The 14682-nt window shown below is 40.6% G+C and overlaps 1 protein-coding gene across 9 annotated transcripts in view; it reads left to right on the plus strand.

Moving 5' to 3' along the window:
* ARHGAP24 (Rho GTPase activating protein 24) overlaps positions 1-14682 on the plus strand; it is a 184716-nt gene that overhangs the window by 140289 nt on the left and 29745 nt on the right. For 8 of the 9 annotated variants that reach the window (XM_048304522.1, XM_048304523.1, XM_048304524.1 and 5 more), the window contains one exon: positions 14052-14174. In XM_048304522.1, the coding sequence (XP_048160479.1) occupies positions 14052-14174 (123 nt within the window). Of the gene's footprint in view, positions 1-1135; positions 1233-14051; positions 14175-14682 lie in introns of those variants that run through there. The other variant, XM_048304525.1, reaches the window with a different exon arrangement.

Raw genomic sequence — 14682 nt, forward strand, 5'->3', positions numbered from 1 at the left:
GTTGGATGTGATACCAGAGTCCTGCTGAGAAGCAGTTACTGAAAGAATTAACCTTTCAGTGACCCAGCCTCTGTGGCAACAAATCTGTCTCCTAGACCTAGGAGTGTGGTGTGTATTTTAGTACAGTCATGGAAGTTGCCCTAGAAGGTCAAGAGCAGAGATCTGAGAGCTTAGTTACATAGCTAAGCAAAATCTATTTTAGGGAGAAAAGCTATTAAACTGCAGAAATCTTATTAGCAGTCCTAAATGGTAGACTTTGCTATTAGTTTTTGGAATTGCAATCTTGGTATGTTCGAGTTCTTCAGATTTATTTGAGGCATTCTTCTGAGAATTGTGCCTGCATGGTAGGAATGCATAGTGACATTTAGTTTAATAAATTGATTCATTACCTCTAGATTTGTTTACCACTCTAATTGTATCATTATATTTCCACTATTGTTTTGAATTAACTTATACTGTCCCCTCAGATCGTGCTGCCATTTTAATTTTCTTTTCCATGGGATGTTGTCTCATTTATAATTATTTTATCAGCATTTAAACAGTGTTTCATGCCAGAATAATAAGCAGAGTGAGGCAGAAGCATTTGTCTCCATTTAGAGTATCTGAAGGTCAGGAAAATGACACAACTTCTCCAAGATTCCTGAGTAAATCAGTAGGAAGGAGCTCTGTGACTGTGCAAAACAGGTTTGCTCTTCTATCCTGTGCCTGATTATTGGAAAATTCACATGGCGGTTCAGGCCTACACAGCATAATTACTACATCAACTGAATAGTGGGGAAAAAGACAACCTGGTCACTGGGGCACAAGGCTGAATCTGAGAGCCTTTGGGACTGTGTTAATCCATTTGTTGATCTGTCAGTGTCCTGTCAGCTGGAACAGAAGTTATTTCTGTAAGTAGTCCAGGCCCCTAAGAAGGAAGGCTCATGGATTACTGCTGCCAGATGCCTTTCATGGCATTGATAGTTAATCCTTCATTAGAGGAGAAATCATCATGTTCTTTTATGTAAATTAAGTTTATTTACTCTGTGCATATCAGTTGGAGAACAGATGAATCTGAATGTCGAAAGGGCCGCTTCCCCACTCAGTCTCTATCCAAGGGCTAAAACCTAATTCACTGGGAGTGATTCTGTGTGAGAAGTGAGTCTAGCCAGAGACTGTAAAGAGAGAAATCATGGCAGAAAATGCACTCCCTTGCCACAGCAGATTCGGGCAAGAGCTCCATCCTACAGCAGGTGAGTGCAGCATTTCTCAGAGTAGCCTGAATGCAGGAATGACTTCCCCTGAAGCGTTGTCCCTGAAGTGCCACGTGGGTGTGTCCAGGTGAGGTTTTGCTTGGCTCACTCAGCTGTGGTGAGCAGCCTGGCCACAGCCAGCACAACTTGCATTACAGCCTGGTTCTTGTAGTATGACCCTGCTTCCCAGGTGGGGATTTTTAACCTGGTTTGAGTTACTTCTTCCCTTAGTCACATCACTTCTTTCTCCATCTGTGGGTACTGTCGCAGCTCCGGGTGGAGAAATGTGGCTTTTTGTCTTTTTCAGCAGGGTGTCCTTTGGTCATTCAGTTCTCCTCCTATGCCATTCATTTCAAAAAAGTCTTTTCTGCTCAAAAAAATCCCCAGCTACTGGGCTGCCAAGCATAAGTTTCTCCCCTTCAGCACTGTATAGTCACAGAGTAATCTGCAATGCTGAGCATCGGCTGATATTGTATTTAATATGTAAGGAACATGATGAGATTAACTGGATGTGACCATCTGTTGAGCTGCAGAAATTAAGTTGTAGCAAGTTTTAGTCTCTTTCCCTGTTTAATTAGCCATAATTAACTTGAGTTTTTCTTTTTTGTAAGATTTTATTATGGAATAAAACGTTCTCCTGTGAATTTAATTTCGAAACATAGCATGTGAGATGGAAAGTGTATTCCTGTTCAGCTTGTGATCAATAAGTGTTTTTACAGTAGAATAATCACAAGAGGAAACACAGAGAACACAGTTCCAGGGAATTTGCTTAAATACTTGAACATTCAAAGTGACTTTGTATCCAGTTTACTTCCTTGACGGTTTGGAAGGTGACAGGGGCAAGTATGTTTGCAAAGGATCACAGAGATGTTTTGAAGAGGAATTCTTTGAAAGGAAGTGAAATTTGCAATGTAGACGCCAACACAAGGTTGGGTTTCATCTAAGCATCCTCTGTCAAGTATTTTCCTTTGCTCTTCTTCATTTTTCATTCTGAAAACCTAAGCAGATGCTGGTGCCTAGGAAAGCACTTCTGCATCCCCCAGCACTGGCCAAGCAGCCCTTCAGAGAAGGGTTTGATGAGACTGGGGCACTCGATGCCTGTGGAGAAAGAAGAGGACCCCCAATCCACAGCCGTTCCCACAGACAGTTCTAAAGCTGCTGTATGCCAGTTGTATTTGGCTTTGGGCAAGGTAGAATTTGAATTGGAATTTAGCTCTGTGTGAGTGCATAAAAAGCAGCAAACTAAATGTTTCATTTTCGGAGTCGAAACTCCAAGGGGAAAGTGGTTTTGAACTGGGGGCTAATTGCGATGTGTCTGATAGATGGATCACAGAATTTGAGGAGGTTCTGTGGCACATGGGAGAAGAGACTCCACTTTCAGTATGACGGGGAATTGCTCTTTGCCTGGCAGCTGCTGGCTGTACCATAAAATACTTGAAGAAATAACTTCAAGTGCTGTGTCAGGCTTACCTGGGATTTCTGCTCAGCTCTTGGGAGAGCAGCTGTGCCCCTAGTGGGGCTGTGCCACCTAAAAAAACTCTGCTCTTGAGGGCAGCTTCCCTCTCTCTCTCCATGAGTGTCTGGGTACACTCCAGAGGGACTCAGCAGTTCAGCCTGGATAAGCATCAAGAGTCTGTGTCCCTGTAAGAAGACTTAATGTGGGAAACCTTACAAGAGCTGGCTCTCTCCCAGACTGATACTCACCAGTTCTAGCTGTGCCACCGATACTGAGCGTCTTTCTAAGATACCAGAGTCACCTTTCCAAAAAATCACTCAGGGTTTGGCAGCTTCCATGTACAACATGACATGGGATCCTGCAGTTCCTTCTGTATTTTGAATAGGTGATGAGTCTTGGTGGTGTACTTAGTAATCTCACTGGCAAATATTTCTCTCTGACTGATGTCTATCTTATCATTCTTTTTTTTTTTTTTTTTGTTCCTGTTCTTATAAAAGTATCTTCTGCCATATATGCTGTATGGTTTAGGGAGAGTTGCTTGCTATGTCCGTGTTCAGCACACTTAACAAAAAAGTTTTCCATACCCTCCATATGGAAATAACATCCTCGGCGAATGGTAACCTGTCAGTGAATGAATTACCTTTCTTTTGAATGTATAAACTTAGTCTAAGCATAAGACAATTTTAAAGACTCTGCCAAAAGAACATGAATTGGTATTCAGCAATTTTGTAGATGCTAACGTAGCTAGAGAATCTTGTTAAACTTCAGTGAAATCTTTGTCTAACTCCCAGCTTGCTCTTCTGTTGTTCTGTGAGGACATCAGAAAGTTGCAGCAGCTTCTATAGAGTGGCCTCAGTTTACAGTGCACGTGGTGATTATGAACAGTAAATTTGTCAAAGGACCTGATGGCAGTTAAATTCCTGTCTCCTGTTTTGTCTACAGTAGGTATTTGTATGTCATCATTAGGTCCTTATCCTAAGCTTTTGTAACTTTCTCTGGGTTAAGGCTTTGTGTTTTGTGAGAGGGCAGTGATTACCTGGAGGATAGATGCTGTCTCTTCAGTATTAGCTGATGTCTGCTGAGTGTGAGACTCTGTTGGTTAACGCATTGTTGTTGTTGCCCAGGTTGTCAGTGATGGAGTTTTGTTGCCTTTCCCATGTCAGACTTTGAATCCCTTCACTGATGTACAGAAGTTTGCCAGTAATTGTGTGCCAAAATCAGAAATGCCTGCTGGTAACCTCTCAGGTTTGTCATGCACTGTCATGACTTTACTATAAGAAGTCTTTGTTTCTTTTCTACTAGAAAAATCAAGTGTCTTGAGCAACTTTTTCTGCTTAATTGCAGATTATTTACTTCATAGAATTACTGATATTTCTTAACCAGTAAATGGTTTGTAGATACTCAATCTATAATATCCTTTAAAAAGGAGTACTTCAAAATACACTGGGTTTCTCCTTGCAGCACTTTCTGCCAGAAATGAGACCCAAGTGATTTTTGTGTGAAAAAAACTTTCTGTGTTGTATGGGCTCCAGTTGTCAAGGCAAAGATATAGACCTACTCAGATAAGAAGTAAATTCACTCTGGGATCATTCTGTGCTCATGAATGAGAGGGGAAATACAGACCATATTATCAACATGTCTGTGTCATAAATATAACAAGGCTGAAATGAGGTTTCTGTTCATCCTGCTCTGTTGCAAGGTATGGAGATGTACAAGAACGCTAAGCTCTGTGCTTTGCAGATAACTGGTGTTTGATGGCTCTTTCCACATGAAAGCTGTGCTGGAATTTGACATTTGAGAGACTGAAATGTCTAAAGGACTGGAGAGTTGAGGTGATGATTCATTAAGCAGTACACTTTTGTTGGAGTCAATATTGAATTGATATCCCAAAATAGTGCTAAGAGGCACAGTGTTCCTGGAGATGGTTCATTTTAGATGAGCTGTGGAACAAGTGTCCTGAACTGATGACTAAAATCTCCTGCTACTTTAGATAAGCAAGGTTGTCTTATGCCGAGACTTAACACTGGATTAGGTAATTGTTTTAGGCATATGTCAATTAGCCCACGTGCTTTATTGAATAACTTATTCTTGATTTATTTACTGAACTGCTAAAACATGAATTTGCATTATTAAATAAGTGCTGCTTCAATAAAATTACATGTATGCATAATACATACTTGCTCATTTAGGATATTTGCATCCTTTTGGTTTTGTATTTGTGCTACTATTATTTTTATCTGTGATAGAATTTGAAGTCAGATATGAGCTAGAAGGACTGGCTGCTCTCTGGAGAAATGAAATATTTCTATGTTTGGGCCTTACTTAGTGCAGAATGGAAAGCACCATGTCCAGAAGTAGGGAGGAGACCATCAGTTCCTGATGGAGAAGGGAAACTGCTTTTCTTGGAAGCTGTTGGAAAGACACTGTCTTTTCTGTCTGTTTACAGAATAATCGTCTGTAAAATTAGAAGGCATACAATGTTTCCTGTGTTGGGGGCAGATCACTCTACTTGTGATCTCTACTTGCCCTAGGCCACTGTATGAGACAGAATTTTAAAGACTGTCTCAAGTTATGGCTTAGCCACAGCTCACTGTCCTGGGATACTTAATGGTTACCTCCTGATGAAAGTTATTTTTGGCGGCCTCTCTGAAGAAATAGCACATGAATTTAGCTGTTTTGTACTGAGTTACTTCTCCACCTTGTGTTGTGTACACAAGAGCATGTTTAGACTGATAAAAGAGCATCTCGATTTTTATCTGCTGAAGGCTCAGGACATTCCATATTCATGAGGAACAGAGAACTTAATGACTGGATGCTGAAACCTGGAGAGCTTAATGAGTAGATGCTGAGAGCTGAAGTGAGCATGTGCTTTGAATGTTGTTCTTGTTAGTCTCTGAGGACAACCTTGCTCTGGCATCCTGGCATGCTGGCTTTGCAGCCTGAAGTTCACATGCCAGTATATATATAGGTAAGTCCTGCCAGTCCCTGGGTGAACTTACACTTGAGGACTTCCATTCAGGTATTGATCCATCCTTCCTTAAAATCATCAGAAGTTTTAATTTCCTGCTAGATCAAATGCCATACAAATATGTGCTGTGGACCTGACCTTTCAGAAAAATCCATTTCAGGTTGAGTGTTTGCACTTCAGTGCAATTCATGATGAGAGGCTGAAGAGCAAAGAAAGAATTTAGTAGCACAGGGCAGTCTTTTCTCCAGCAGCAATACCTCCAGGATCTCGTTTTTTCCCAAAACGAAGTCCTCTCAGTCAAATTCTTTCAAAGCATTTTTCTACGTGTTTGACTATGACTACACCACCAAATGCATGTGGCTTTTCCCCCTCTCTCCTTAGAAGCAGAGATGAATATATGTTTGCAGAGACTTCCTCTAAGATCAGCATGGAGATCAGCCAAATTTCCAATAACATGATGGTTATTTTGGTGTCCAGCTGGAGATACTTCAAAGAAGGTCCTTATTCTCAAATGACAGTAATTTATCTTCAAGATGTGTCATGTAGGGCAGAGAATATAAGTTGCTGTAATTATTTGAATTTATGCTTTTCTCTTAGTTTAAATTAGTTACAGCAGGTAACAGTGAAGTCGTCCACAAATTCTTGCACTACCACTAATGTTTGACAATACGTGACCCTCAAACTCCTCCCTTCACAGGTCATTGAAAAACTCATGTTCTTCTTTCTCTGCTGTTTATTCTAGGAGGTCCCAAACAAGTTCTGCTATCTTGGTTGCTTGTTCTAGCTGACGGAGAACCAAGCTATTCAGAAAGCAAATCTCTCTTGTCTCTGTCCCCAGGAAACAAGCACTGACAATTTGATATCTTTGGTGTGTACAAGTTTTAACTACAAAAGCCACAGTAGGTTTTTAATAGTTTATGGTATTAGGCAAAACTCTGCTTTATTTTTACTTTCTTTAACTCAAATTTCAGAGGAAATCTCGTTATGGTTGAAGTTTTGGAAATAGAGCACTGTAACAGCACTTTACATTTATATAGACAAGTGTGGCATGCAATGTTTTTTTTTCTCCAACTAAATCAATATTTTATATGTCTCAAGTCCTAGTAGCAGTGAAGGATATAGAGGAGTAGATTTCTTACGGCCAGTCTCTGGGCTTTTATTTATTTATACTTTTCCCATTTTTCTATCAAAAAAGAAAAAAAAAAAGCCCACATGAAATTCTGTTGCAAGAGGCAATGTGTGTGTAGGGGCTGGTAAAGTGTAGAGCTGTGAGGGGGTCCACACAGCTTGATGGACTTCTATTAAAACCTGTGAACAGAATGTTCTGAGTGGTGTGCCCTGAGCAAGAAGAGAGAGATGAGATTTTTTTCAAGTGAGAATGGCACTGGGAAAGGGCAAGACACAAAAGTGAACTGTGCTGGCACCAATATCTTAGTCACAGGGAAGGGTAGGACAAATAGACTCTATAAAAGAGGTACCACTTGGGATCTGTGGCTGAGGATGAGGTGGAGAACCTTAAAATCTGTTTGAAGCATAGCAGAAGTTAGAACTAGGAATAAAGGAAGGGCAGCAAAACTAGGGGGGAAGAATGAGACATGCCTGAAAAGATTAAAGTGCTCTGAAAAAAATCAGAGCTCTTACATTGGGCGAGGGATAATTTGAATTCACATCTCTTTTCCTCATTAATGATCTCTTTCTCACGCAATTATAACTGCTGATGAGCAAGCATCACAGTTCTTTGCTCAGGTATTTAAGCAATAATTACAGCTATGCAATACACAAAATGCTTAAATATGGCACTGCTTTTATGCTTTTATTGTGCAAAACACTAAACTTACTCTTACAGACTGATGGTGCCATGGCTGTAACCCCGCAGCACAGGAGAGACCTACCTGTACAGAGTGTTCATTGTGTTACACATGAGGAATCCATTTCCTGAGCCTGATTTCAGGTATCCAACAGCAGCTGGTTCTGTGCTTCATGAAAACAGCTTATTCTGTTGAAAAAGCCCTGCTGTCTTCCAGGCATTCTGCAAGTGGGGAAATTGTGCTAGAGCACAATGCCCACCAGGGAATGTACTTGTGTTAGCAATCTTTTGCCATTTAGCACTTAAATTAGGCTGCAGCTTTTAAGTTGAAAAGCTAATATGCCCCCTTCAAAAAAATATAGTTTAGAAAACTGCTGTTGCAGATTATTAATGCAAAAGACTGGCTGGATATGAGCAAAAGAAAGTAATATTTGTACTGAAGTATTGAAAAAGCGGTATCTTCATTACTCTCTTGTTCACAGTTACTTGATTCTCTTTCTAGGAAAACGTGTTAGTTCTTTGTGAAGAGAGAAATTAAATAGTGCACCTGATGTGGTTTGGTAGTAAAAAATGGTGATTTTGATAGCTCTGTGTTTCAAGGCTGAGATTTCTCAGGGGTGGTGGCATCAGTTAGCTAAAGCCCATAGGTGATACAAGTGTTCTCTAGCCACATCTTTGTCCTTTAGATGACTAAGCAACCTTGAGCCAAACAAGAACAGCAGATACAACAGGACAGTCCTGGGAAATTGTAACTGGAATTGTAGTTTGTATATCCCCCTCAACCCAATCTATTACCTTTCATCAAGGCTTTAGAGGTGATGCAACTGTGTAGTATCTTCTGATGGCGTGAGTTTTTGAATGATCATTAAGAACTTGGTTGTCCAGACTACTTTCTTTTTTGTAGTAAAGAGGGCAGTGATTTGAAGTTAGGCTCTGTATTCCTTTCTTCATTCTCAGATGACCTAAGAGAAGGCTGTAAATTCTTGGCCAAGTTTTACACAGTCTGGAAGAACAGGACCAATTACCAGGCATGTGCAGAATAAAGAAGCTTTTAAGAATTATAAAAGAACAAACAAAAACACAGAAAAAAACCCCCAAACACAGAACAAGTTTCAAGTAGCTTTGACTCTTTTCGATCTTCAGTCATGTGAGGTGCAGCAGTTGCTCAGCCTTCAACACAGATCGTCCCTTGCCATGAAAAAAAGTTCTCAATTAATGCTGGACCAATAAGACATGAAAATCTTATTAAAATACAATTGCATTCTGAAGCTTAGCTCCTTCATTTGGCTTTGCTCAGCCTGTGCTCCGACCAAGCTTTTTGCAGTTAGGTTTCTCCACTGTCCCAGCTGGAATGAACGTAAAACATTTTAGTGTTTAAACTCATCTACCAGTTTGATGGCAGTTTGCAGGATAAATTGTCCCACGTCAGCTCAATGCAGGAACTGTGATCTTCCAGACACCCATCCGTGATTTTTGTCAGACTCAAGGTGCACAGGGTTCATGAACAGAAGCAGTGGCCAACAGAAGAGTTCTTACATTTCATTAAAGTTGGGCATGATGATAAATTTAACAGTTATGATAGAGTTTCTGGTCTCATTTGAGGATAGATGGATCCCACAGTTTCCATTGTTGGTATATGGAAGACAGACATGTGGATTTGAACTGTAGCTTGTCAGTGTGTCAAGTCAGCCCTGTGTTTTAAAGCAGCAGTGGTTAATACTGTTTTACTATCAAGGTTGGGTAATCGTAATTTCTGTTTTGTTCTTAAACAAGAAGTTTCATTAGGAAAAAAAGAAGAAGAATAAGGTTGTTCGTCTTGTTCTCTGATACTCTGTTATCCTTCACAACTTGCAGAGATGATTTCTGCTTTGGATTAAAATGTCTGAACACAAATGCTTTAAAATGAAAGCTGATGAAGGAAATCCAGGTGGGTTTTCCTACAGACATAGATTAAATATGTCAATTAGTGTGCAGTTCATTTGCAGCAAAGAGGAAAATTTGAGGATGCAAAGTGTAGTGGGAGAGCCATGAATTTTATCGTCATTAGTGGTGTTTTGCTTGTGAAGAAATACTAACTGGAGTCCTGATCAGGAATGGTAAGTTACACAGTTTTATCATGCACCTGAACAAAGAAGAGCATGCTGTGAGGTGATGAGTAGCCAGGAGTTTCTGTCTGAATACCAAACGGAGGTGCATTTAGTGTATTCATCTGAAACATCAGAAGGCTAAAATTTTACTATTTAGCATTTTCCTGAGGAAACAAATATAAAGCATCCAAGCAGGAGGATGTTTCTAAGGAAAACCCAGTGGGTTCTGTTGTAAGGCCAGTCTGCCTTTCCTATTCTTTCAGTTCCCAAGCTGAGAGTAAGGGTTTCAGAAACTGTAGCTAAGAGAAATGCACAAGGGAGTAGGAAACTGTTTCACTTTGAAATTGGTCCCCTTTTTTTGTTTTTTTGGTTGGTTTTTTTTTTCTTGTTTGTTTGTTTGTTTGTTTGTTTTGTTTAGAATATGAATGTTCGTGTGAGGTTGGCCATGACATTTTCAGCTCAGAAAAATCGGATTAATCCTAGTTTTTTGATGTTCCTCCTGGGAGAAAATTCTCTCTTAAACAGTTGGTATGAATTTAATCCTTTCGCATTCCATTCTCAAGAATGCTGGAACCACTGTTCACAAGAAATCCAAGATGCTTTTAAAAGGACAAAGGCAATTCTTTGTGTGGAGTTCAGCCTGGGTACATCCAGGTAAGGGAAGGGTGTTGGCTTAGACAGGAAGAGTCTACAAAGTAGTAAGAACTGAGGACTGAATGCCAGGCCGTCTGTGCCTTCTCCTTTAAACGACGGCTGATAAGAAGCTGCAGAGCTGTTGAGCCTGGTACTTCAGGAAACAATCCCCACTTAAAATGCAGTCCCGTTTTGGTGCTTCTGCAAGTGTGAGCTGTGGTGCTGCATCACCAGTGCGGCCTGGTCCCTCCCTTTTTCCCTGCAGAGCGGATCCCTGCAGGAACTGGCCTCTCTGTATTTTAATCATAGTTTTTTTTTTTTTTCTGGATGCTGGCAAGAGTTCTTAAAATCCCTCACTGGTACTGGGGACACCAGCAGCATCAGCCTCTGGGTCATGAGCCCCTGAGCAGGCAGGATGGAGCACTGGGCACCTGTATGGGTGTTACAGATCAATTCCTTCAGTAAATAAGAGTTCATTTCTGCTGCTACCAAGAAAATAAAGCAGATTAGGGTCTGGTTAGGGCTACAGGAGTAACATTATGTGGTGGTACATTGTAGTTCTCAGCCTCCAGTGTAGATCCAATTACTTTTGGTGGTTTCCAGAGGCTGGAATATACATCAGTTGTGCAAACAGCAGCTTTCATCTCAGACATGCCAGAGTCAGCTTCTTTGGTCAGGTAGACTGGGTTCTGCTCCTTCCTGCTCCTGTGACACCTGCAAAGTAACAAAGGGAAAAAGACAGGGAAAAAAGGGGAGTTCATATTCCAGCCCCCTGGAGTTGGCTGTTCACAACCAGGCCACATCACACAGGCTTGGGCATTTCTTGGACTGCAAGTGCAGGCACAGAAATTTGGGAAGGCATAATCTGAAGCTATAAAACAAGAGTGGTAAAATAGATTATGGTTTGCACATGGGAAAGAGTATGGATTCACATCTGCAACGTGACCTCATGCTGAGCACCATTTTCAAGTTGATGTTCTTAGTGCTGGCACACGTGGTATGAATAGATGTGTGATATTTGGAGATTGTGATCTGCTCATGCTTCATTGTAATCATAACAAAAGTATTAAAAGGAAAAAAGAGTGGAAGTGGATATTCTAAACAATGTCTTTCACAAGTGTCTTGTAGACCTACTGAAGATTCAGAAATGTCTGTCTAATTCTATTTTTGTTTTCCTGGTATTTCGTATCTGAGACGACGTCTTTCCCAAGTTACGGTCATTTCTTCTTGTCTCATCTTATTAATTTTGTGTTTAAAATATAGGCTTGCTAAAAATTAATATTTGCAGTAAAATACCAATCCAAGTGCTATTGTGTCCCAGAAGAATCTTTTAATGAGGCTTTAGTTAATGAATAATATCTACATTTACACACAAGTAGGAGAAGCCCTGCAAGATCCCTGCAATGTTGTGTTGTGAAAGAAAGAGATTTGAATTAGAAAGTAGATCCAGAACTGCTGTAAAATGATGAAACTCCTTCTGTTAGGAAAGCTTCACTTTCTCATAACAAGGTAATGTAACCAAACATTATGCTTTCCTTCTCTGCAAAATCAGGCTGATTGTGTATTGGCTCACTGGGTGTTTACCTGAGCTGAAGTACTGCTCTGGAATTCACACTATAAATAAACTAGCTAGATTTCTGGGATTAATCCAGTCTATCTGGAGAACACCCTCTGATTTGTCATAACATGGTAACTCAGTAAATACTGCATAATCTGCTAAGCAAATATTACATAATCTGTTGAATTTAAATATGCAGGCTATTAAAAGAATATGGATCAATCTGGCAGCACCTAGGAGGAGGACCATCACGTGTCATCTTTTTTGTTGTCTCTTTAGTGAAAAAATCACGTCACTGCTTTTTTTATTGCTGGATCTGATATGTATTATGTTTATGCATGTTTTTTGGGTTTTCTTGTGTGGCACCTTGCAGGATCCTAGTCCACTGAAATGAAAAGGAGATACAGTGCAATATGATTAGATAATTTTTTTCAGGTTTATTAAGCCACAGGACTCAACTGTGGTGCATTATTTTTCTCTATACTGTATTTATTACTTGTATATTTGATAGCTATGAAAATATATTAAGGTTTTATGCTTCTCTCCTTATTTTTTGGTCTTTTCAGGGGGAGAACTCTAAATGATGTGTAAAATAGGCCTGTTTAAGTAAACCGAAGATGGTATCTTGTCTCCTTTTTGTCCTTGAATGAGAGAGCTGTCCTTGTTCTGGTTAAAATGGCTATGTAAATGGTAAAAATGGGGAGCAAAGTTCCAGGGCCTGACTGTGTGTTTTCTGTGGGGCAGGGTTGATGTGGAGTGCTATGGTTTGGGATGCTGATGCTTCCCTGTTCCCATATCTTTATTCTCCATGGTAAAAAGGATGGAACATAGCATAGAAGTAAGACCGATGCTTTGTACTGATCTCGGGCTAGTCACTGACAAGGTTTAAAAAAAAAAAAGAAAAGGCAGTTTACTTAATCTTTGTATTTGTCTAGTATTGATGCTTAAAATAGGTTCATCCTTACTATATCTTAGGAAGAAAAAAAAGACCCAAAAAAAAGTGTTCTTTAGACTTTCAGACCGTCGTATAGTCTAAAATGTATCGTAGTTCAGGTTGTTGCATTACTTCTTTCGATGCCTTTTTGGGGAACACAGGGTGTATGAATGGCTGTGTTTTGACTGTAGAAAACCAGAGTCTCTAAGTGCAAATTTAAGTTTTGAGTAATGGTGCAAACCTTAAGTTTTCAGTAGAATCTGCCAGTGTCTGGCTTTTGCATTCACCAAGTCCCCTTTATAGTTGTGCGTCCTAGTTCTGTAAAGCGTGGTCTACAGGAGTAGATTAATTCAGAATACTTGTGCCAGGATTTTATAGCCCCTAAGAAATTTCTCTTTAAAAACCTGTTTGTTTCAATGCCCAGCACTGAGCATGCCTCTCTTCCAGGAGCAGTATTCCTGCTGTAATGAACAGAGATATTTACTTTAGATATGACTAGGATAAAAAATGGGAATGTAAGAAGCTGGAAAGATGTGAATACAGGACTGACAGGATTTCTAGGTGCATTGCATTTGTGCATGAAGTACTTGTGCCTGCCCTTGGCTCAGTGAAAGGGCTTCAAAATGCCACTCTTTTTCTGGAAAGGTTTGGCATTCTGCAGTGCTGGAAAGGTGGTTTGAATCTCTCACATGCCCTTGCACTAACATGGTACCTTTTAGAGTGGAAGTGAAACAGTACTAAACGTCTGGAAACCTGGAGCTGTGGCAAGCCAAGTTCTGGTTTTGACCTCATTAGTGTGGGCCCGTCCTTCAAAGAAAGGATAAAAAGGCAGTGTGTTCCCTTTTAATCTAATCCTCACCAGACCCGTCGAAGGCAGTGGGTTTTACGGTGTTGTCTGCCTTCTCCTCAGAGAGTCCCAGCAACACTTGGGTGTATCAAGTGTTGTGTGGCACAGTGTGTTCCTGAAAATAAGAATGGAGTCATCGCCACTTGTTCAAAGCACCCTTATCTGTCTCTGCATTTATTCTCTCCGTTGTGGTACAGTAACTGCTGCAAAATTTCCAGTGTGTGTATCAAGTTACAGCTTGGTGCAGGCCCCTGTGGTTCTTGGAACAGCATGGCGCTGTTTTTGTTTACTGATGACATTTATCCTCTCATTTCCTTTTGGAAGCATGACAGCTTCTCACTGTCTCATGAGGAATGTACTTACAGGACCTTCTTTTCAAGCCATGTCTGACAGCAAGTGCTGCACTGCACAAGTATCCATGTCTGCTTGCTATGGAGCCACTGCTGGTGCTTCCAGCAGTCAGACTGGCAGGAGCTTGGCTGGGCATGGAAGCAAAAGGGTTTCTAAGTGCAATTATCTTGTCTTGCAGGAGGAGACCGGGAGCGGATGACAGCTAATCATGAGACCTACCTTCTCATGGCGAGCACGCAAAATGACATGGAGGATTGGGTGAAATCCATCCGCAGGGTTATATGGGCACCATTTGGAGGAGGTGAGTCACTGAGGGAACATGCAGTGCTCACAGATACACAAAGACTGATAGGGGTTCTTCTCTTATCTCTCAGTCACAGCCAGAGTTTTGAGGAGAATGGTCTGGATCTTTCCAGAAAAGTGGAGTAAACATGTTCCCATGCAGAGGGCTCATTTAAAAGACTGAACTGTCTGGAACCACTTCCCTTGATGAGGGTAACACGTGATAGTGTGAGGGGAAGTTTTCACAGAAGATTGGTCTTGTATGAAATCAGCTGTCCAGCAGGGAGAGGCAAGGTAATTCCTTTGGTCACCAGCTGAAAAACCATCCATGATGTTTTTTAAATGCCTGTTCAAAAAGCTGTCAGCAGTTCTCCTGCCAGTGACAGCTAAGACCAGTAATAGTATTATATAAAGCTGTGCCTCAGAATATTAGCACTAACAGTGTGGGAATTTGATTGGCATCTCAGTAGTACTGGACCAAAATTTATTGTTGGGAGTCTTAGTTATCTTTTTAAAAATCTCTCTTA

The sequence above is a fragment of the Corvus hawaiiensis genome, chromosome 5 (genome assembly GCF_020740725.1).
Source record: "Corvus hawaiiensis isolate bCorHaw1 chromosome 5, bCorHaw1.pri.cur, whole genome shotgun sequence".
Classification (NCBI taxonomy): domain Eukaryota; kingdom Metazoa; phylum Chordata; class Aves; order Passeriformes; family Corvidae; genus Corvus; species Corvus hawaiiensis.